Below are 21,050 nucleotides of genomic sequence, written 5' to 3'. Positions count from 1 at the left end.
TTCTTCTGATTTTTTATACGATTTTATATGAGAAAAAGATTAAATGATAAACCCAAGGAAAGAGATTAGTCTGTGTAGGGGTTTTATGTGTAGGTTGGTTTCCACTCCAGCTACGGTTTCCTGCGTCAATGCAAAAATGATATACAGTCTATAAAAGGGAACAGAAAAATCAGGATCCTCAGCTGTTGTGAAGCAGCTTGTATGTAATAAGGTAAAAAGGACCTGAACGGGTTACTACTCTTCTGCTGGAAGATAAAGCCACCCTCCACTACAATTAGCACTGGCCCTGAACAACAATAAGAAAAATGAATCTATACCGCTCTATCCAAGTGTAATACTCTGACAGCATGTCCTGTAAATGGGGAATTGCCCAGTTAGCTAGCTAAATACACAGCTACTGTTTCCTATTTGAAGACGCAATATCTTTTGATGTTTACCTGGTGCGCGTTATATAGGTTTTTGTGCATGTAAACGCCAACAAATGTTTTCCCAGTTGTCACATACGTAACATCAGATCTCAGCAGGGCTGTGTTGTTGTCATCAGCAAGGAACTCTGCGCATCTGACCAGTGAGTCTATGTCACACATTGCCGTTCACAATGGAGAGCTGTGGAGGGTGAGTCAGTCGTGGTCATACACTTAAACATTGGCGGACACCCACACAAAGGTAGCTTTTGTTGATCTACAACAAAGGAGGCTTAAGAAATCATTGGTGGAACTACGTTAATATTACGTCCTCTCACTCTGTAGTCCAACAATGAGAGCTTTCAAAGCCATCTGGAGGCAACAACCATGATGAATTAATTTTGCAGCGGTCACTCATTAACCACCAGAGAAGTCAGACTTACTTTAAAATGAACATTTTGAGCAATAATCTGAAAATAAACAGCACTACACACTTGAGGAAATTGACGTCACTTACCCAGTTTTGATCCATTCAGTAGAAAACTAATCCAATACTCAAATTTGCGGGCGTGAAATACAGAAGTAAGCAGTTCTGGTCACGAGACACTAAAGCTGATGACACAACTGCAGCAGGTCCGGTTTGACTGCCTGGCCTGCCAATCAAAACAACACCACACCCACTTTGATCACACCTTAGGAACCACAATAGTAATCTCAAATGACACCATGGAATTAAAAAAATCCTTTTCAGTCAATGATGTTCAGTGTTCAAACCACAGAAATACAAGCTAAGGTTTCTTCTTTTCGCCTTGGAAGAAAATCATGCGATTCTCAGTGAAAGGACATAACTCAATGAGGACAAAATATGTGCATGTGGTGTTGCTGTGTATTACTCTATGTAGCATAATATGGTTAATTGATTGGCTTTGTAAAATTCTCTATGATATCAAAGTTAATTTAGATGCAGCAGCTGCGGATGATAAATGAATGGCCGGGAGGGTATATACTGTACTAACTTATTATTGCTAATAATGTAGACTCAGAACACTGTAACCACACTGCACCTCCTGGACTGTTATTCGACTATGGCTGAAAATACATTATTATATCAAAGCTGCAATGTTTAATTAACTTGTCAATCAACAGAAACCAAAAGGCATTACGCTGAATAATAGTCTAGCGTTAGGATATTGGTGGTTACCGGAAGCCATCGGACTATGTTGTAGTTTGTTAATAGCCTACCGTAAGCTTTTTACTTCTGGCATTGCATTTACTCTTCAGAAATCACAAAAACTGTGTTTATATGTAGAAATTGTCTTGTAAAACCAAAACGTGCAATATTATAAAAGTGAGTTTGCCACTGATCTTATTTTTTTTCTAAAGTCCAATGGCTTGCGATGCTAACTTTCAAGCCTACAAAAGTATGTCATTCCGGGAATTTTCAAAGATGGAAACTTACCATGGGAATTAACGGGAATAAACAGGAATTTAAGGGAATAAACTGGGAATTTAAGGGAATAAATGGGAATTTAAGGGAATAAACTGGGAATTTTCCAAATTGAAGGGTTGCTCTTCATAGGGAACTTAAATATAGTTGGGGAAAGTATATTTTAGCATAATCTTGACTAAAACAAACAGATGCCATTCAAGTATATCCATGCCATTCCTCAATCCCATGCACATAGCACACTGCTTACTGCATGGCTATTGAGACCACATCCCCTACAGGCACTGTGCATTTCTCCATCACATGCACATAGGATTTCTAGAAGACTGGACCACACTTTTGAGCCCAAAGCACAAGACTATTGAAGCCACACATTAGAGCCTGTGGACTACACAAAGTGAAGTAAGGTTTGATGATATTATGGGGTAATGTATTTATTTTATGTTTAAATAGCAAATGTCACATACAGATGTATTCATCTAGTAGATAGCCAGCTGATAACTTAAATGCTAAATAAGCCATAGCTAGCATCACTTCATTTAGCATCTATGAGGCACTCTTATAAAGATGCTAGCTACCTCAAATGTGATGCTGTTTTTATCTGCCTCCTGCAAGATCTTTTGAAGATCCTTCCAGTTGTGTAGCTAGCCTAACTGTTTATATATCTGTTCATGCCATTGCATCAATTCCCAGTTAGTTCCCATAAATTCCCATGGAAAATGTCCAATATTGAATATTTACCCAAATTCCCCAGCTGAACTCCCCATGGAAATTTACCAGAAATGTTCCGCCGCTTTGCAACCCTAGTCATTACTGCACCAAAGATGAAAAGATGCTAATCTGTTTCAGAAGTGTCAAATTATTGGCATGCATCAAGCAGAAAAACATCTAAGGAGATTCCTGAAACTACTAAAATGGGGTTAAGAACTATGCCACTTGTTGGTCAGTTTTTATACTTAGATATGAAGGTAAATAGCCTTTAGTCTTTAGCCTCACAGTGTGGGGCTGGGTTTGAGCCTCTACAACTAAGGAATGGCCTCTACTGTAAATCACAATGTGTTCAAAATAGGGATGCACCGAAATGAAAATTCTTGGCCGAAACCGAAAACCGAAAATGAGGAAACCAAGGCCGAAAACCGAAACACCGAAATAAATTATTATTCCAATTATTAGTACCATTGCATTTATGGCTATGACTGTGTGCTAACCTTACTAAAAATCAAGGCGTTGCAATTCAAAGAATAAATAAATCACGAAATTATGAAAATATTTATTTAGAACTGACATTATGCACAATATAAAATAAAATTAAATGTTTAACTTGACCACACATGTGTAGCCTACATGAAATAATAATGTACAGGCCTGTAAACTGACTGGCCTGCTGAAATATTGTAAAATTAAATATGTTCTCTCATAAAAAAACAAAGTGCATTTAAGTCAAGTGCATCGAAAACTCTTGTGAATTAAGCAGAATCTTTTGCAGCTTGAAATCTGTGTTGATCCACTGTGCAGTTAGACTGAGCATACTCGTGATGCTGACGTCTGAGCTCCATATATCGGTCGTGAAACTGATTGCTGAAATATCAGATGCCATAAGCTCATGGACGTGAGTTGCAACAACATTGAACAGCTCAGGTAAACATACGTCTGAGAAATGTCGTCTGCTCGGTATGGCATAACGGGGCTCAATGTGCTCTATCAGCCTACGAAATCCCACGTCCTCTACAACAGAGAACGGCTGATCATCTAAGGCAATGAATTCCATCATTTTTTGTGTAATGCCCTTAGCCTTGGCACCATCACTGGGAAACTTTTTGGCCTTTTCAAAAACGTCTGCCACAGACGGAGTCGGTGTGCTCGGAATGGCTTTCCTTTTCTGTGCCGCGTTTTTCTCAAATTCAGAATAGCGATCGGGATGTTTTGATTTAAGATGATGAATTAAACCCGACCTGGAAAAACTCTTTGCAGATATACCCCCTCTAGAAATTTCGGCTTTACACGTATTGCAAATTGCTATTCGTTGTTCTTTTTCAGACACAGTGAATTGCGTCCACACCGCAGACATGTTGGCCCGAGTGCTGTTCGCGGTTTTTTGCTTGCGTCATCATCACAACGTTCTGTTTCGGCCTTGTTGTTTCGGTGACAAAAGTGTTTCGGCCGACAACTGAAAATGCACTTTTGGGCCATTTTCGGCCGAAAATTTTCGGTGGCCGAATTTTCGGTGCATCCCTAGTTCAAAACAAATTCAAAAACAACTTTCTTTCAGAATAAAAATGATTAGAGTTGCTGAGGGTTTGATGACCAAAGACGCCATCTGTGAGGCCTGTATAATCTGTCCGAGCCATTCTGGATCCAGCTTCTCTGTAGAAGACATAACTTGTTGTGTCTAGATAGCATGTTTATTGTCCTGTTTGGGTGTGTTTAAGTAGCAGGACAGGGCGAGAGAAGCTTCAGATTTGCCAAGGTCAGACACTTGAACACATCTCAGTGATCAGGCTTTTGTCATTTGTGTGGCATCAGTTATTCTGCTTGATCATTGTGTTTCCAGTTAATGCTGAGGAAGAAAATTAATTTGTCATATCTGGGAGACAACGCTTTTCTTAAAGGATCATCTTTTGTAATTTATACAGTCAAGAAAAATGATACCAATCAATATTTAGGCTGCAATAAGTTTTAAAACGGCAATCTTATCCCTCCTTCCCACATGATTGTGTGGGCATGTCCTTCAGTAAGCAGCTGATGCACTCCATGCAGGTGTCAGACTTGCAATAATAAGCTTAGAATAATACTAACATTATCGTAAATGAAAATGATTAAGTCTACAGCTATAAAATCACCTTTCCACAAATAAAGTTATAGATCACAGTCAGAGCATCCTTCAGTTTATGTAGAGCTTAAACATTTAGTCGAGTCATTGATTAAAATAAGAGTGGTGCAGTAAACAGTTTTAAAACCTAGAAATATTTTCACATTCAACCACGTCCATCTCAACGTAAACTATTTTTGAAGCGGTTTATGGTTAGAAGCCTGAAATAAGGTCAGTGGGTAACACAAGTCGAATAGAAAGTGTTAAGTATCATAAACATGTGTTTGGCACAGAGCTTATTTGAAAACCAATGGGGAAATCCCATTGTTTTCCCCTTGCGATGCTGACTCCCAGTCAGCCTACAAAGTACTTCATCCCTTTAAACATCAAAAAATTCCTTCTTTCATGTGATTTAAGACGACACCCATCAAACAATCCAAAGCCATATGATCTCTATGACAGATAAGAAGCCAATTAACACGTGTCGACTTGGATTACTTGTCAGTGAACAATAGAAAGTGGAAACTTGGCTGTCTATATTAGCATTCAGTGCAGTGGATTCCAGCAGAAAGGAACTCTTGAGATGGGTGAATACTGAGAGGAGTGTGTTGAGGAGGCAGAGAAACAACACACTAATCTGTGGCGGCTGAAAGATGACGTCAGCGTGGAGGCCACATGCAGGGAACCCACTGCCCTACTGTACAGAGATTAAGAGACAGAGAAAAAAAGACACAGAGAGCCTGGGACGGCCAGACTGTGAGCATGTCTCCACTGGGCCATGTGTCATCTTACATCTAAAGTTAAAAGAAGAAAAGAAGCATAGCAAACGTTAGCATTTAGCTTGACGGCAATCCATGCTAAGACTACAGAAATGCATCGGAGAAACTCCACTTTTTTCAGTTTTTACTCTGGTTTGAATAACTTGTTCTGTTTATTTAAGAGGATGAGACCTCCGCCGATAATTCAGCTACCCTCCTGAACAATAAAAGGATCCTAATCAGGAGAACCTGACTGCAATGAAAAACACCTTAGACCTCAACTTGTACATGTTGCCTCCAAACTCAGGCTGTTGTTATTGGTTTGATTGAGAGAACGCTTGTGGCAGAAATGATAAATTGTTCATTTAACTGCAGTTTAACTTTGTTGTCTTATTGAATCCACTACTTTACTGCTCGATCACAATGTGCCGTCACTCTAGCTAATATTCCCTTCTTCTTAATCAGATGAAACAAGGGAAAAAGTGCTTAATCCTGTATGATCTTTTATTCCTATGCCAATATACCAATAACAACAAGACCTAGCAAACAAATTAAGAGATTTAAAAATAATTTAGAAAATAATTAAGGGGCCAGGACAGATGGTAATTGACTCATGGTGACTCACTGTTTGATAAGAGCTAACTGAAAAATCCCAATAATAAAGAGGGCGTGCCATTCTGTTAAATTCAAAACACCCACACATGCATTTGGCTAATTATGTGATTATGTCTGCACTTCATCAGTTAGCTATACACAAGACAACACTTTATATTGCCAGCTACATTGAGTCAAGCTTTTATTTATTTAATCATAACAGCTGACTTGAAGAGTAACAGAAGGCCTGGCAGAATGAGCAGGATTTGGGGCACAGGGGGGGCCTTTGGTGAGTGTCACCAGTTGGCAACCTCCATGTCAACATGGCTGTGACTCCTTCAGATCGCTTGGTCAGGACTGAATCAGTGTGACCGGTGCTGCTTAGAGACACTCTGGAGGGGAGAGTGAACAAATGGTCTGATCAACCAGCCTCTGTACACACACAGGATGGCTGCAGTACATCCTGCTGTGGAACTCTGATAGATCCTACGCACATCTACTACTTCCTGTTTACGACTTGTGACACTTGTATCAGTTTCTATTTTAGGGCTGCAATGCAAGAACGTTCACAAGGCTGGGCCAAAACTTCCTGAGTAACGACCCTTTTGGCTGAGCTGCCTCTGGAGAGTTATTTTTATATTAGGGACATACTCATTGATTGGCAGGACATTGGTATTTGCCAATGTCTTTCCTATTTAAAGTCATCGGACAATTGGTGAAATAGCGCTGATGGTAGAGGAGTTAATCTGGGCTATGTGACTGAGCCCTGGTAAACTGTTCTTGTTCGGAAGGTAATTGTGTGACAGACTAAAGAGGGTTTTGTGTTAGTCATTCTTCATGAAAATATTCTTTCTCTTGTGAAAGAAGGTTTCGTAAATGTGTTTGATTAGATTCTATTGAACTTTATCAAAGTGAGTGTGATGAAGGTCTGAAAGAAAGCTTATTCCTTTTTATAATGAAGATGTATTTGTTTCCCTAGCACAAAAAAATAATGAAATACAGGTAAAAAAGAAAGATCTATATCTGCATAAATACGAGTAACCCACAAGATGGTAACTTCCAGTATGCTTGTAGAACTGGAAATGTAAATACAAATTATCACCATGTTTTCTGGGATTGCACTGTATTATCAAAGCTTTTTGAGAGGGATACATCATGGCATATAACTGGGGTTTTCAGAGTCTGAGACTGTGGGCCTCCCCTTAGACCAAGCTTTGAAAATGTTTTGTTGTTGCTGAAGGCATCAAGGGAGTTCCTAAGGTGTGATAATGATTCAGGGCAAAGGGTACAGTGATGGATGATGAGATTCTCTTTGAAAGAAAATCTAAATGTGCAGCTTCTCTCAATTGCATCACATTGATCGACATTGCCATGCAGACAGCATAAAAGCAGACAAATAGTTGCCCTTTTAAAATTATATGAATTCACTTTGGACAAAGGCTTTATTTTGACTCAAAAAATGTAATACATCTTAAAAATTATTTTTGGTTAAATAAAACACCATATTTTACAGCCGTTAAGTACATGGTGATGGGCATTTCTTTTATAAGGACCCCTATTATGCAAAATGCACTTTTTGATGTCTTTTATACAAAAATATGTGTCCCCGGTGTGTAAGTAGACTCACAAAGGGTCAGAAAATACAACCCTCTCTTTTCCTCCTTACCCACATCTATAAAAACTACGGTGCAAACGAGCTGATCCAGATTTGCTTCAGTTATGACATCATAACCGAAATGTGGGCTGGCTTTACATTGAACTCCTGGCAACGTCCCACCCACGTGACACGTCCCAACCTATCATCCGCAATATAGAGTCGGCATCTAAATCTCCTCCGCAGCACCTCTGTGTGTCTGTGTGTTCAGCAGGATGTCTGCAGGAGGGACTTAGAGTTGTTGTTTATATAATACATATAATGTCTCTGTTCTAGAGGTAAACTCTGAGAAGTGTTTCAGAAATAATGCAGGATGTGGTTTTATCCTAACCAATACACTGTACCTTAGACTGTCTGTACATTTGTCAGCCTATGACACTTCATAATACACAAGAAAATAATCTGTCCTGCTTGAAAACCAATGAAGAACTCGTATACACAGTTTATTCAGCAGCAAGGTTTCCAGTACAGAACTGAGTGACCACGATATTCCCACCCAAACATATGAAAGTGTACTCACAGCTGAAGCTCTTCTTCTTCTTGAGCCAGTGGTGAAAAGACTGCTGGGAACTCACGTCAGCAGACTGTCGGCCTGAAAGACATACAATGCACGGATAGATTACAAATTTCTTAGATCCCATTTCACAGCAAAAAAAAAAAAGCCAATATTATGGCCTGCAGAAGAAATGTGATTGATGAGCAACAAGAACCCCAGGCACTGACAATGTTGTTCCCTCTGACGGGCTTAGGAGGAGAACAAGTAAATATTTATAAGTGCTGTCAATTTATTAAAAAATATATAATTTTAACCTTGATTAATCGCATGATTGTCCATAGTTAATTTCCCTATATTATTCATACATTTTGAGCTGTTCTAAAAGGAAAGTGGACAAAAATGCTTGCGTTATACAAAACCTATGTTCAATAATATTGCAACAATCCAAAACTCAAACTCAAGTCAAATTCAAGATAATTGAATGGTCATGGTCTGCCTTGGGCCGGGGGGACAAGGGCTCCCTGCAATAGCTGCATGCTTGGCCTGCAAGTGGTATTTTTTTGACTAAAAATACTCCAGTGGGAACTCAATTCACATTGACAATAAATACATACAACTTTAGTGTTGTCGAGAGAACCATCTGGCTGGGCTTGGAAGCTGCATTTGCTGTACAAAGGACCCTTTCCATATTTGGTTTAGTTCTGCTTTCCATAACCATTATTGCTCCTTCACTTCCTGATTTCCCAAAATACAGTGCAGGCCAAGGGTCATAATCAAAGATTGTAAGCATGTCAATAGCCTGTCAAAAGGGATTTGCCTAAATTCGATATTATAGCGTTAACTTTGACAGCCCATTTAGTTACACATGATTATATAAGAGTGATGTAATAGATGGCTTTTGAAACATCAGGCTTGACAGAAAGTGTGAAACTTTAACAGTGGAACTTTTTCTTTTGACATTACGAACCTAGCACATTTCGACCAAATGCATGACTGTTAGTACAATCACATCCAAGACACAAACACGAAACAATGACACCAAACACACAATTCTTTCTGTATTCACAATTTGCCCAATTCTTTGTTGTCTATCTCAGTTTCCAATATGACCAACACTCTCCCGGCCTGCAACCCTAACAGCATAGAGCAGTAACGGCGTGTATTCATCATTTGGAAGTGGAACATCAGTGTTCCGCAACAGAAATGGCAGCACAGTAACAACATCACCAGCAAAGCCAGTTAGTGAGTCATCAGTCTGGAAGCCAAAGCTTCTGTATGTGGCCTGTTGTTGTAGTACTGACTGAGAATAAAAGGACAGTGGCCGCTTGAGTTCACATCACATGACCGGGGCACTACAGAAATGCTATGAACTATTGGCTTAAAAAGGGAAGTGCACATGGGAAATGTTTTCCCAAAACAAAACATGATAGTACATCACACCATGTAAATGTCAGTGTGTCACACCAAACTTATTCAAAGCCCTAAACAATGATTTGTGCCACTGAAACAAAATACTTTCGGTTTCTCCTGGAGACACACAATAGAATAAATATGGGGATCAAAAATGAATGGCCGAAATCATATAGTTACGTATAATTCCAAAAATGTAAGTAATAGTCTATAAATAATTGGCCTAAGTGCAAAATTTGGTAAAGGAAAAATATGTGAAAATATATTAGTGATAGAATCCCGAAACACAAAATGTATGGTTTAAAAAAATATATTTATATATAAATAATATATCTTTAAATAAAAAAATAATTTAAAGCAAATATATATTTTTTTAAAAAGTTGTTACAGATAAAGAAAAATTATCACAATTTGTGTTTTTTTTTTTACATAGTGCATCGTAACCATAGCATATGCATATTATGATAGAATAGGAGCAATGTGCACCTTTAAGTTGCTTTGTGATTCACCCAACAAAGAGAAGATGAAACACAAAAAAACACAGCACTCACCACTAATTCAGATCAGCAATGGCAATCAAGTTAATATCAAATTGATATAGACGATCAAAATCGTGCATCCCTTGGTTCTCCTTAAATGACCTGACTTAATGAAAAGCATTACCCTGTGGTAGATGCCAAATACCGTATTACTGTCGCTTTAATCTTCATTTGAAAGGTTTTAAAGAATCATTAACATATAAAAGATGAATAGAAAACAGTTAATCATCCCCAGACACTCCTCTTATATGGATTTTAAAAAGGTCACCGTTGACTCCCTGTATTGATACTAGTCAACACGTTAATTCCAAACTGAAATGTGATCTTGATTTGTCTTTTATGGTGAAATAAAGGGCCTGGCTAGTGCCATTTATTTTCTGTAAGACTTGGTTGACCGTATTTAACTCAAACTCCATTGATAAATGAACAGTGATTGATTGTGTAACGGCATATAAACATTACACTCAGTTGATAGTCTAAACATGCAGCCCCTCTATTGTTATGTTAATGCAGATTTACATCACAATACTAAAAGAAATATTCCCTTTTCTCCCCACCTCCCAAACCTTATTTATCCCAAACTTATAGTGGGACAATCTTTTATTTCCTAATGATCATCATCATTATAATGTATTGCAGGTGTCCCACACGTTATGAAGGATGTATCCAGGGCAGCACATCATTATTTCAGGAAATTCAAACGAAGCACACTAGCAAAACTGAAGTCGGCTGACAAAAGGAAGAGATGCCCACACTGTAAAGTCCCGAGAGAGATGAAGAGCACAGCCTACGTACAGACGAATAGCCTACGTGATGTGACTGAATCAAAAGACCTCTCAGTGCAACTCAAGATATTTCCCTGCCGATAGTGTTTCTTCAAAAATAGCTTGTGTGCAGCTCTAATGACGGAAACCGGCCACGTGCGCATAGCAGAACATTGTTTTTTTTTGCAAACCTGTCGAACAGCGAACTCCTCATCATTCAGCATAATGAACTTATACTAGGCAAATATGGACATAAACATAAGACTGTATATGGGAAAAACTTTAAAATGTCGCGAGAGTTTAATGCAGTAGGTTACTACACGATACAAGGTCGACAAAACTATGGGAATATTAATATATGTACAACATTGTTGCTAGAAATTTAGAAGTATTTTAAGTATCTTTCACTCGTGACGGTTAAATGCAGTCTTACCGGAGGTGTGTTCGCTGTCCCACGCACTGATGCGGTCGTGCTGGTCCACCGTTGTCTGCTGGTTCTCTGAAGCACGCGCCCCTTTTTATCATGTTCCATTTGTGCCATTCGCGCTTGTTCCCCTTCCCTACTCCGTAAGCGCATCGATTGGCTTTGACACCGACGACGCAAATCCTCCCGTTTACCAATGGCAGGCGGTGCCCTCCCCCTCCCTGCCTGCACTACTGCTGCCGGCCCGGCGTCCATTTGGTTCCCCGCCAGAGAGCACTCACTTTATGGATGTGCCTCGCCAGCTTTAATGGGGCGCCTTCTACCCTCCGGCTCTCTGTCTATTATTGACTACCTGATATGTATTAGTTGATTGTCTCTTTACAGTAAATATCTCTGACGTTAACAGGGCTGGCCCTACGATTTTGGTGGCCCTAGACCGGATTTTTATTTGTGGCCCATAAACGCGTTACCAATCTCCATGTCATGCACTACAAAAACAAGATTATATAGCATAGCATGTCATTTACACTGGTGATGATAGCTGGGGACATATCCTTAAACCCTCGTTTCACATCCAAAAATGAGCTTGGAGCAACAACAATTAACTTCAAAATTAAAACTTGTTAAATTTAATGTACAATGAGAAAATATGAAATGCTATGCAATGCAAATATAGATAAAAACACATGTACATCATAACGTAAAGTAAGCTGAAAGAAATCTTACCACCACAGCCCACTGGTTCTAAGATAACCCAAAAAATTGATTATTTAACTATATTTTAAAACAATAAAGAAATGGTTGGTCAAGAAACTATTGACAATTGCATATCATTAAAAATAATAAATTATACAGTCCACATATTTAAACTGTAAAAGCAACAAACTCATAATAAAGGCCTATATATAAAGCCCTGATTCTGAAACTATTTAGAGCATTTTATCTTACTTTAAATAGGTTATTTATTAAAATAATTACCCGAAAGACACATTTAATGTTACAAAAAAACATTGGTAACTATAGCTAACTGGGTTAAATATTATAATAGGTCAGATTTTATATTTGCAAATGTATGATTATATGGTAAGTCAATTGTTGCTCCTTATTATTCATACTTTTCACATTTTTCTATCAGTTTGTCTCTTTGTTATAAATATTGAAAATGGGGCATTTCAGACAAACATACAGACATGATGTATGCAAACAATTTAAGAATTTTATGATGAAATTCAATGTTAACATAAATGTCAGAAATATACATTTAGCACTATTTTAAATGCCATAGTATATTCATACTATGTAGATAAAACATGTTTTTAAATCTAACTATATATTAAGAGATAAGAAGGGAATTTTTTATCCCAAAGGAAATGATTGTGCCAGAGTTACAAATGTACAATAAACACAACAGCATTATAATAAAGTAACAATTATAACAAAAACACTACTACTACTACTACTACTACTACTGTACACTAACAGTGCAGCAAGTAACGGAGCAACTCTAGCAGGCAGACGCCCGTGGCAGCGCCATCATGATTGACTGTTCTAGTGAAGTGAATTGGCACCCTGGCAGACCCCGTTGTTGTGTTGTTACATTTTTATGGACCTGTGCATATGAAAATGTAACATTGAACAGTTATGCATTATGTGAATTTTCATTGTGTTGTCCTAGATTGAGGTACGTTGCATTCCATTGTGACGTGCTGCGCTGCATTGTTCAGCTCCCAGTCTGCCTGGTTCACTGTGTTGTGTGTTGCATTGGGCTGTGTGCACATTACCGTGTGCATATATGGAACTAACTGTGGTAATTGACCGTATCACAGTACAACCCAACAATTTAACATTCTGTTGTGTGTATCATGATGTGTTACCCTGTGTAGTGCTCAAGGCCAGACTCAGCAGTGTTTTATAATATTCTTGATGCAATTGCTGTTGCCAGGCAACAGCTGTCCTGGAACAGAAGTGAATGGGGGGTCCCTGGCCTCTCTTTTTGCTCATCTCCGTCTTTACCTTCATCTTTTTTCCTCTCAAGATGTTCTTGTCAATGTTGCTTGCAGGTTGAGAGAATGGCAGTATCACATTCAAGCAGTGTCTATACTCAGTAGACACAAATGGACCAGTAATGTGGTGTTATGGGTTTTTGGACAAGGCACAACTTCTGATTTCCTAAGCAAGGAGGGTTTTTTTTTCATGCCTAGACAATCAACAGCTCTTTTTGTGGAATACGAAGATGGCTCCTCTTCTCAGTACATCTCTTTGTTTTCTTTTGGACCTCACGAAAACTAACCATGAAATTCACTGGTCGCAATTGACAATAAACCTACTGAAAAATAAATCTTCCACTGATTCTTTCATTGATAATGATGTACTTGTGTATCAGTTTTTACGTTGATTTATGGACAGGACATTTGCAGTGTGAACCAACACAACCCACAACAAGAATTGTTTAAAATCATGATTTTTGGAAGTGGAGACTCAGGGCATTGCCCATGTAATCATGGTAGCCTGCGACCCTGTGAGGAAAGTCTTTATTATTTATTTATTTTTACATGACAGCATTACTTTAAGAGGGTTCATATCTTTGCTGATGTAATAAAATAGCTTATCTCTATGGAAAATTATTAATAAAAAACATTATTTGTTTCTGGAAATCAACACATAATATTGCAATGTATGATACTGTATCAATATTTTCTTTCATCCATAGACTAGTCACCCCTTTATTTTGTCAACCTCTGAAAAAACAAGCATTTTCATGCAGTACATACATTTTGTATTGGACACACATCGTATTGAATAAATATTCACATGGGCTTTTTTTGCAAGGCAGCACTGATGCAACCTCTCTGTGGGATGTTAGTCCAAACATGCTCGGTTATACGCCTTCTGAAATGCAATCACTCAAGACGAGCACAGATGTTTTCTGTAGAAATAAGAAATCACTTGCATAGTAGAGTGTTTGTGGAGAAAACGCACTCAGCTTAACATGCAAATTGGTGAAGCACGTGATCAGAGGATGAAATAAATGTGTTTGAGTTGCTGCACGTTTGATTACCATCACATCCTATTCCAATCTAAATAGATAATGTTGTCTTTTATCAGTGTTTTGTCATGCAGCTTGCTCACAACTGGCGATGTTGTTGATGTGTATTCAATATTCATGTGGAAATATGTTCGAAAAATCAAAACACGCAGGGAGGCAGCAGATGTTTTTCAGTGAATACTCTGTTGTTTGTGCAAAACACTGGCTGTTTTGCACACGGCTTATTCAATATTGCAAAATGTTTCAATGATTCAGTATCATGGAGGGATCAGAATTTCTCTCAGTCAGATCTGAGGTTGTCTCACAATGTCTGGCCTCACAGAAATTCAACTAACCCACTTCATATTCAGTCTCCACACACATCCCAGCTTGTGTCTCAAGGGAGGTGATTACAGAGGTTTGTGACAGTCACTATTGCTGCTGTACTCTGCAGTGTGCAGGTGTCTATTTGAATGCATTATCCATTATCCCTGCCCAGAAACAACTTTACATAAGTTCTCCTCTATTATGTACCTTTCCTATTAACCTGCTTTTATGATATGATTATGTATATTTTATGTATTTAGTCCAGAAATGCAATGCTTTTTCTCTCCCTGCCCTAACTGATTAAAGCGGACCTATTGTGCTTTTTGGGATTTTCCCTCTCTGTGTTATATAGGTTTTTGTGCATGTAAATGGTCTGCAAAGGCTAAAATCTCTTAGCCCTTGCAATGCTAATTAATTTTAATTTAATTAATTAATTAATGCTAATACAAAAACACACCATAACCAGCAATAAACAGCAGGACAAGAGTTTGTTTCACTATACAGAGAGTTTTAATCAATGTTAGAAAACAAAATGCAGTCAGGAGCTTTAAAAATAAACTTTTTGAGAACTCTTCAGCACTCTTAGTGTGGGTTTTGGAGTCCCAATAGAAAGAGCAAGCTTTCTTTATGTCAGTTGTGAAACATACAGTATAATATTTCCATAGAAAGCAGTTAAGGAATAAGCATATCAGAAAGTATATAGTCAGACACTTTACTAGAATCTTCTGTGATGGTCTCTCTAATCATACAAATGGCGGAAAGTCATGACGAACAGAACATGTTGATGAAATATTACACATTTCAATGGCTCTTGATGATGAAACACAAATAAAAGAGTGAAAAACACGATCACAGTGATTCCTCTATTAATCAAAATACCCACTGTGGATAACAGGCACTTATGAATGAGTTTACAGGTAAAGCTCTCTCCTTTAGGACCAAAAGACTCGGCCTAAAATCATACATCTCCCTTATTTAACATGTAAAAATATCAAACACAAACTAATAACACGCTCTTGTCAATAATATTATTTTTTTGTGTTGTTTGCAGGAATATAAAATGGATGTGGTTGTCTATGTCTGGCCTGTATACGCAATAATTCAACATGTATGATATTAACCAAATAGTACTTTCTCCAAACCCTGCATAGCAAAGGTCAGAATCCACAGTGATTCGGTGATTATGCTGCATTTTCCGCACTCTAAAATGATCTTTGGTGAGAATGTAAACAATTGCACCAGAACAAAAGTATAAGGCTTGTTGCAAAAATGAAAAAAAAAAAAAATCCATACAAATAAAGGTTTACCTGATTAGGAATTCTTCTAGTTGTCAGATAGCATGGATTAAATAACTTGCCCTGTCTTTGCATTTTAGACAGCAAACAGTGCTCATAATAATAAGCAAGCCTTAATTCAGTATAGCCTCTTCCCCCCTTGAACAAAATGAAAACAGTGAGCATTGCTGAGTATTACAATAAAGTTATTATTTGGAATCCCTTTATGATGTGGATTAACTGAAGCGCAATGAAATAGCAGGAGGCTGAATTGAAGAATTGGGGGTTTTAACAAAAGGCGAGACAAGTTAAAATACATGGGTGAAGGTGGATAGGCATCAGCATCCCAGACATAAGGCACATTAATAGAGTATATGGTGTTATCTCCAACCATAATACCCTTTAATATAAAAAAATCGGCCTGAAAACACGCCCAGAAAATGTGACATTTAGCAGGACACACGTGCCCTTCTGTCTATCATCCAACTGTCCACCTACCCACCTATTCATCCATCCGTCAATCTGTCCGCTGTCCGAAGACACTCTACCACTGCTCCCAGCTGAAGTCGTCCCCGCCTCCGAACACCACGAAGAAGCCGAGGATGGTGAGGAAGATGACGGCGTTTCCTGTCATCACTAGACCACACGCACCCCACTGGATCTGTAGGAGGAAAATATTCATTCATCAGACCAAATTAAACCCATGGTCTTCTATTTATAGTTTTAATGTGATCTCACAACACCAAGGGAACTCCCACGTGGAGGAGAAAACAAAGACGCCTTGCACTGCCTGCCATCAACAGCTTCGTTTTACCACAATGTTGCCAAAATGATGGATACGTTTTTATTGGAAAGGGGATATGCCTGGCTGCACGATTTAAAAAAAACAAACTGGTTGTGATTACCTTGACTGATAGATCAAAGCGATATGAATCATGATGACCTTAACATTGAACATTATATTAACAACATACTGGTGCCGTTTGTCTTTTACAAGTTTTTTATACAAATGCAGAGGTTGTCAGTGTGTAATTCATGTAGGAATGGTTATTATAACATAATGACATCACCATGTAACACTCGCGCTTCTATTGGCTTGCACAACAGAGCCCGCAAGTTAACCAATCAGAGCAGACTGGGCTCTGGTTCAGACAGAGGGTGAAAACAGGCAGTATGAGAAAAATAAAGAGCTTTTTGAAGGCACAAAGTACAAATATGAACCTAAAAATCATCATAAGAAGACCTCTAACTTATATTAGTGCCTTGCTGGACTTATAAGTCCAGTTAACCAAAGAGAAACTATGGAGCAGACTAATAACATTCTCACTGTACATTTTACTTTCACATTTAACTAAATATTCCATTCCTTGCCCACTTAATGTACATAATATCCTGCTTTATATTGTGTTAACTGAAAACTGGCCCTTCAAAAGAGTTTTACCATTTATTTGTCAGACAGTTTATAGATTCTTTATATTCATGGTCAACTGTATATATTTTTTTATCTCTAATGCTGGTTGATTTTTTATTTTATTTTGAGATGTTTCTATTTTAGAATTGTTTATTTCTAATTATGTGCAATGCCTTGTTTTGTTTTATGCTGCTGCAACAAAATGTGGGATCAATAAAGTACCTCTTATCTTATCTTAAATGACAAACCTGTCCACCCAGACAACCAATGTCAGGTAATTAGCACTCGTCTTTGATTTGAAGGTAATAAATGAGTCATTTAATGACTGATTGATATCGAATGTACACATTACAGTCTGTTCTATTGTATGCTTTGGTCTTGGAATCTTGATAAGGTTATTGATTCTTGACACAAACCACAACTAATTATCGCAAAGGTACAGCTCAGATGGGAAATGATTGAAATGGGGTTGTAGAGGTTAAATTGTATGCAGGCTTGTGAAGTTTCTCTTCAAAATTCCAAGTGTTATCCGCCATGTTTTTGCCCTCCAGTTTTATGTATCGATCACATGACTATCACACTTGTATCAGTTCACAACGCTCTGCTGCCACTTTGTACTGAACATTTCTCAAGATGCAGTGAATGTGAATATTCTAACAACCTATATGTTAAAGAGAAAACACACATCTACACAAACAAACAGGAGACAATATTAATGGTCGTGTTCACCCTATGGAAATCATCTTTACCAAAGTATTTCATCATAGTGAGAGACAACTCACCGTGGTGGTCCGGGCAAGCACAATGGGAAGCCCAAACGATGATACTACAATGCCAGTTGTTAGGAAGTAGGCCAGCTCTCTGCATGCGTTGCTGGAGGAGTCATCATCGCTGAGGCGTCTGGATATGAAGGTCGGGATGGGGCTCAATATGTAGAATATTAAGACAAACAGCGGCCAGTATACCCTGAAAAAACACAAGTGGTACAGCTATATGATGGTCCATGTTTTATTATGTAAGAGGACATGAGTTAACAGCTTGTAGAAGACATGTAAAATAAATTACTTTCATTGAAAAATGACTATTGAGAATTTAAAAAAATTACGTTATGATCAGTTATCTCAGCTTGGGATTAGTTTGTTTTTATCGCCTCGCAAAAAAAGCTTTCATTAATAACTATAAGCATGGGCTTTGAGATGGCAATACAAAAGCAGGACGACTGTTATGAAAGAAGCTACTGAGTTCCATTATGGAAATGTTAGGATTCATTTTGCCTGGAGCTTGACCCTTTGCGGGAAAGATTTACTATTCTCTTTCAAATCTACCTCTTACACACTCCTTTAGAAAGTGCAAGACTTGTTGCTGGAGCACTAATTCAAGGGGTTTTATTTAACTCTTCTCATACCTCTTTGATTGACTAGTTATTTCCTAAAATATATGCTAACTATCGATTTAAGCCTAATTTATCGCGTGTTTAAACACGTGATTCTTAAGCAATAGCATCAATACTTCAGCATGACAATAAACCTACCCGTATTGTTCCAGTGCACAGCCCAGAAGAAGAAATGTGAGTCCAATGGCACCACTGAAGGACAAACCAACCAGTGCTGAGGGAAGAGAAACATTAGATTACGGTTACACTGATGTCCACATTTACTGTAAAACAAAACCGAAATACGGTAGGCTTTTAGGTAACACTTGTTGTGGAAATTGTATACAGATTCAACATTTAGGACGCGTTTATGGTTCGTAAAATAAATTCAAAGCTACGTTATAGCTTGTAACACATCGTAATATCCTCCAGCAGTGTTACGATAGGTTTCGAAATAATGCAGCAACGCTTTCCATAATGTTTAAAACTTGAGTTGTACAATCATTAACCTCCTCGACACGAAATTAACGTAACTCTTCACTGTAAACGAGTTTTTCACGTATAAAACACATTACCTTTAATTCCAGCCATTGCAATTACTGTGTGAAAGTTTCTCTTTCTCTTGTTAGCTGTGCTTTGTTTATTGTTGATGTGCTCGAGCTCTTGATCACAGACTTCCTGCTTCCTCCATCGGGTCGCCTTCTAGGTCATCACGTGACCGTCTTAAAGGGACAGTAGCTCAGCGTTACATTAACTGCATACTGTACAACTGTTAACCGCCGTGTTCGTAGCTTTGCAGACACACACCTGAGCAGCAGCGGGTTCTGCCCACGGCTATCAAACGTGCATACCGTTTAAAAATAGTCCCATGGTTGCAATAACTCGTGACGAAGAGCACGAGACCACATAGCGCTGCTCTTGGGAGTGTGGAATAACACCCACGTGACAGCACAGACGTATTGTTTTCTATTAATTATTATGCTAAAAATATTTCCTTTGTATGTTGAATGTATGTTTCTTTAAACTTCTTCTCACCTAAACTTTAATTAAAAAAAAAACATACTTTTTACAGCCCTAATCGTGTCTGACAAATGTAGTTACTTTGCCTATTAAAACTGTAAATACAACATCATGATGGAAAATGGAAAATGCTGCACAATTTGGTTTTTGATGAACTTTTACAATTTTTGGATAGATTTTAAGTAATTATATATATATTTTCCACACTGTGTAGGTTGTTTAAATGCCATTAGGTTCGACTAGCGTAAAAAAAGGGGAATAATCAAAATATATAACATCATAAATGATAATCATATTATTAATATATATTCCCAAGATTATTATTCCATTCACGTAAGGACTGTACAGGGGGGTGGGACTTCTCCACCACCGCCTAAATGGTCTGCAAAGGCTGAATCCCAAAGTTCCTTCCAGAGGGAGTTTCTCTCCCACACACTCCCCCCCTGCATGAAATGCCTCTATTTGGACTTTGTTTACTTCCGTAACAAAGTGCCATCACTATGTATTATTCTAGCTTCTATTGGCTAGCACTCCAACACTTACGTGATAAGTTAAGGAGCAGGACATCTCTAAGTGGTGGACCAATCACAACAAAGCCAGCAAGCTAATCAATCAGAGCAGACTGGGCTCTGGTTTCAGACAGAGGGTGAAAGAGGTGCTGCAGCACAGGCAGTATGAGAAAAAAAGAAGAGCTTTTTGAACATTAAACCATGGAGACATGTCATAGTAGAGGCAAAGAATACAAATATGAAATCTAAAAGCATAATATACCCCTTTTAAGAAATATATAATTTCCTGATCCATAAACACACAATTCATCAACTAAAATGTTTCATTTCTATAAAAAAAAAAGAAAAAAACAGCTGGAAAAGTGAGATGACTGATGTCAGTTAAATCTAAAAAATGACCTAAACCGAACCAGAGCCACACAGTGTCTGCCTCTTTTCTGGCTTCAGTGTGGTTCAGTAATATGGAGATGAAGCAGCAGAAAGGTGCAGCACTTCAAAGGGCATGTGTGATCACAGAGCTGGACCAGATGTTAGCGGACTGATGCTGCTGCTGCTGTCCAGATGGATATAATGGAGCCGCTAGAGCTGGGTAGGGCTCTTTTAAAATGTAACAGCTTATATGTCTACTGCAGAAATAATGTTTCACTTTTAGTAGAAGCCTCCACAAGGGGTAGAATGAACTCTAAGCCCTGATATGTGTTTGCTCATCCTCCAGCACAAAGCCCTCTATGGCAATTTCAGGTTGTTATTCACTGATGATTTTTAATTTGCCTGAATGAGGGAGTATGCATGATCCAAAATAATAATTTAAGG

The 21,050-nt window shown here is 38.2% G+C and overlaps 2 protein-coding genes across 3 annotated transcripts in view; both read right to left on the bottom strand.

Moving 5' to 3' along the window:
* The window catches only part of LOC134865529 (3',5'-cyclic-AMP phosphodiesterase 4B-like), a 63,984-nt gene extending 52,542 nt beyond the window's left edge, over window positions 1-11,442 (bottom strand). Inside the window, exons 1-2 of one of the 2 annotated variants that reach the window (XM_063885106.1) lie at window positions 11,309-11,442; window positions 8,187-8,258 (exon numbers count right to left, since the gene is read on the bottom strand). The gene's annotated coding sequence lies outside the window, so the exon portion shown is untranslated. Of the gene's footprint in view, window positions 1-921; window positions 948-8,186; window positions 8,259-11,308 lie in introns of those variants that run through there. The other variant, XM_063885107.1, reaches the window with a different exon arrangement.
* A 3,696-nt stretch (window positions 11,443-15,138) lies between these two features.
* LOC134866130 (leptin receptor gene-related protein) lies at window positions 15,139-19,443 on the bottom strand. Its single transcript, XM_063886116.1, has 4 exons — window positions 19,284-19,443; window positions 18,868-18,943; window positions 18,119-18,302; window positions 15,139-16,586 (listed from the first exon to the last, which is right to left on the bottom strand). The coding sequence occupies exons 1-4, from the start codon at window positions 19,297-19,299 to the stop codon at window positions 16,470-16,472; spliced, it is 393 nt and encodes a 130-aa protein (XP_063742186.1). The 5' UTR covers window positions 19,300-19,443; the 3' UTR covers window positions 15,139-16,469.
* Window positions 19,444-21,050: the final 1,607 nt, after the last annotated feature.

The sequence above is a fragment of the Eleginops maclovinus genome, chromosome 6 (assembly GCF_036324505.1).
Source record: "Eleginops maclovinus isolate JMC-PN-2008 ecotype Puerto Natales chromosome 6, JC_Emac_rtc_rv5, whole genome shotgun sequence".
In the NCBI taxonomy this organism is placed as follows: domain Eukaryota; kingdom Metazoa; phylum Chordata; class Actinopteri; order Perciformes; family Eleginopidae; genus Eleginops; species Eleginops maclovinus.
Note: the sequence above shows the minus strand (reverse complement) of the source record. Positions and strands in the feature narration are given on the sequence as shown.

What these genes read in the sequence shown, in the direction of transcription:
- LOC134866130 (XM_063886116.1), bottom strand. An exon ending in TGTGCACTGGAACAATACGG is followed by an intron (nt 18,303 to 18,867) that starts GTAGGTTTATTG and finishes GTGTTTTTTCAG; the next exon opens with GGTATACTGGCCGCTGTTTG. An exon ending in TGCTTGCCCGGACCACCACG is followed by an intron (nt 16,587 to 18,118) that starts GTGAGTTGTCTC and finishes TTCCTCCTACAG; the next exon opens with ATCCAGTGGGGTGCGTGTGG.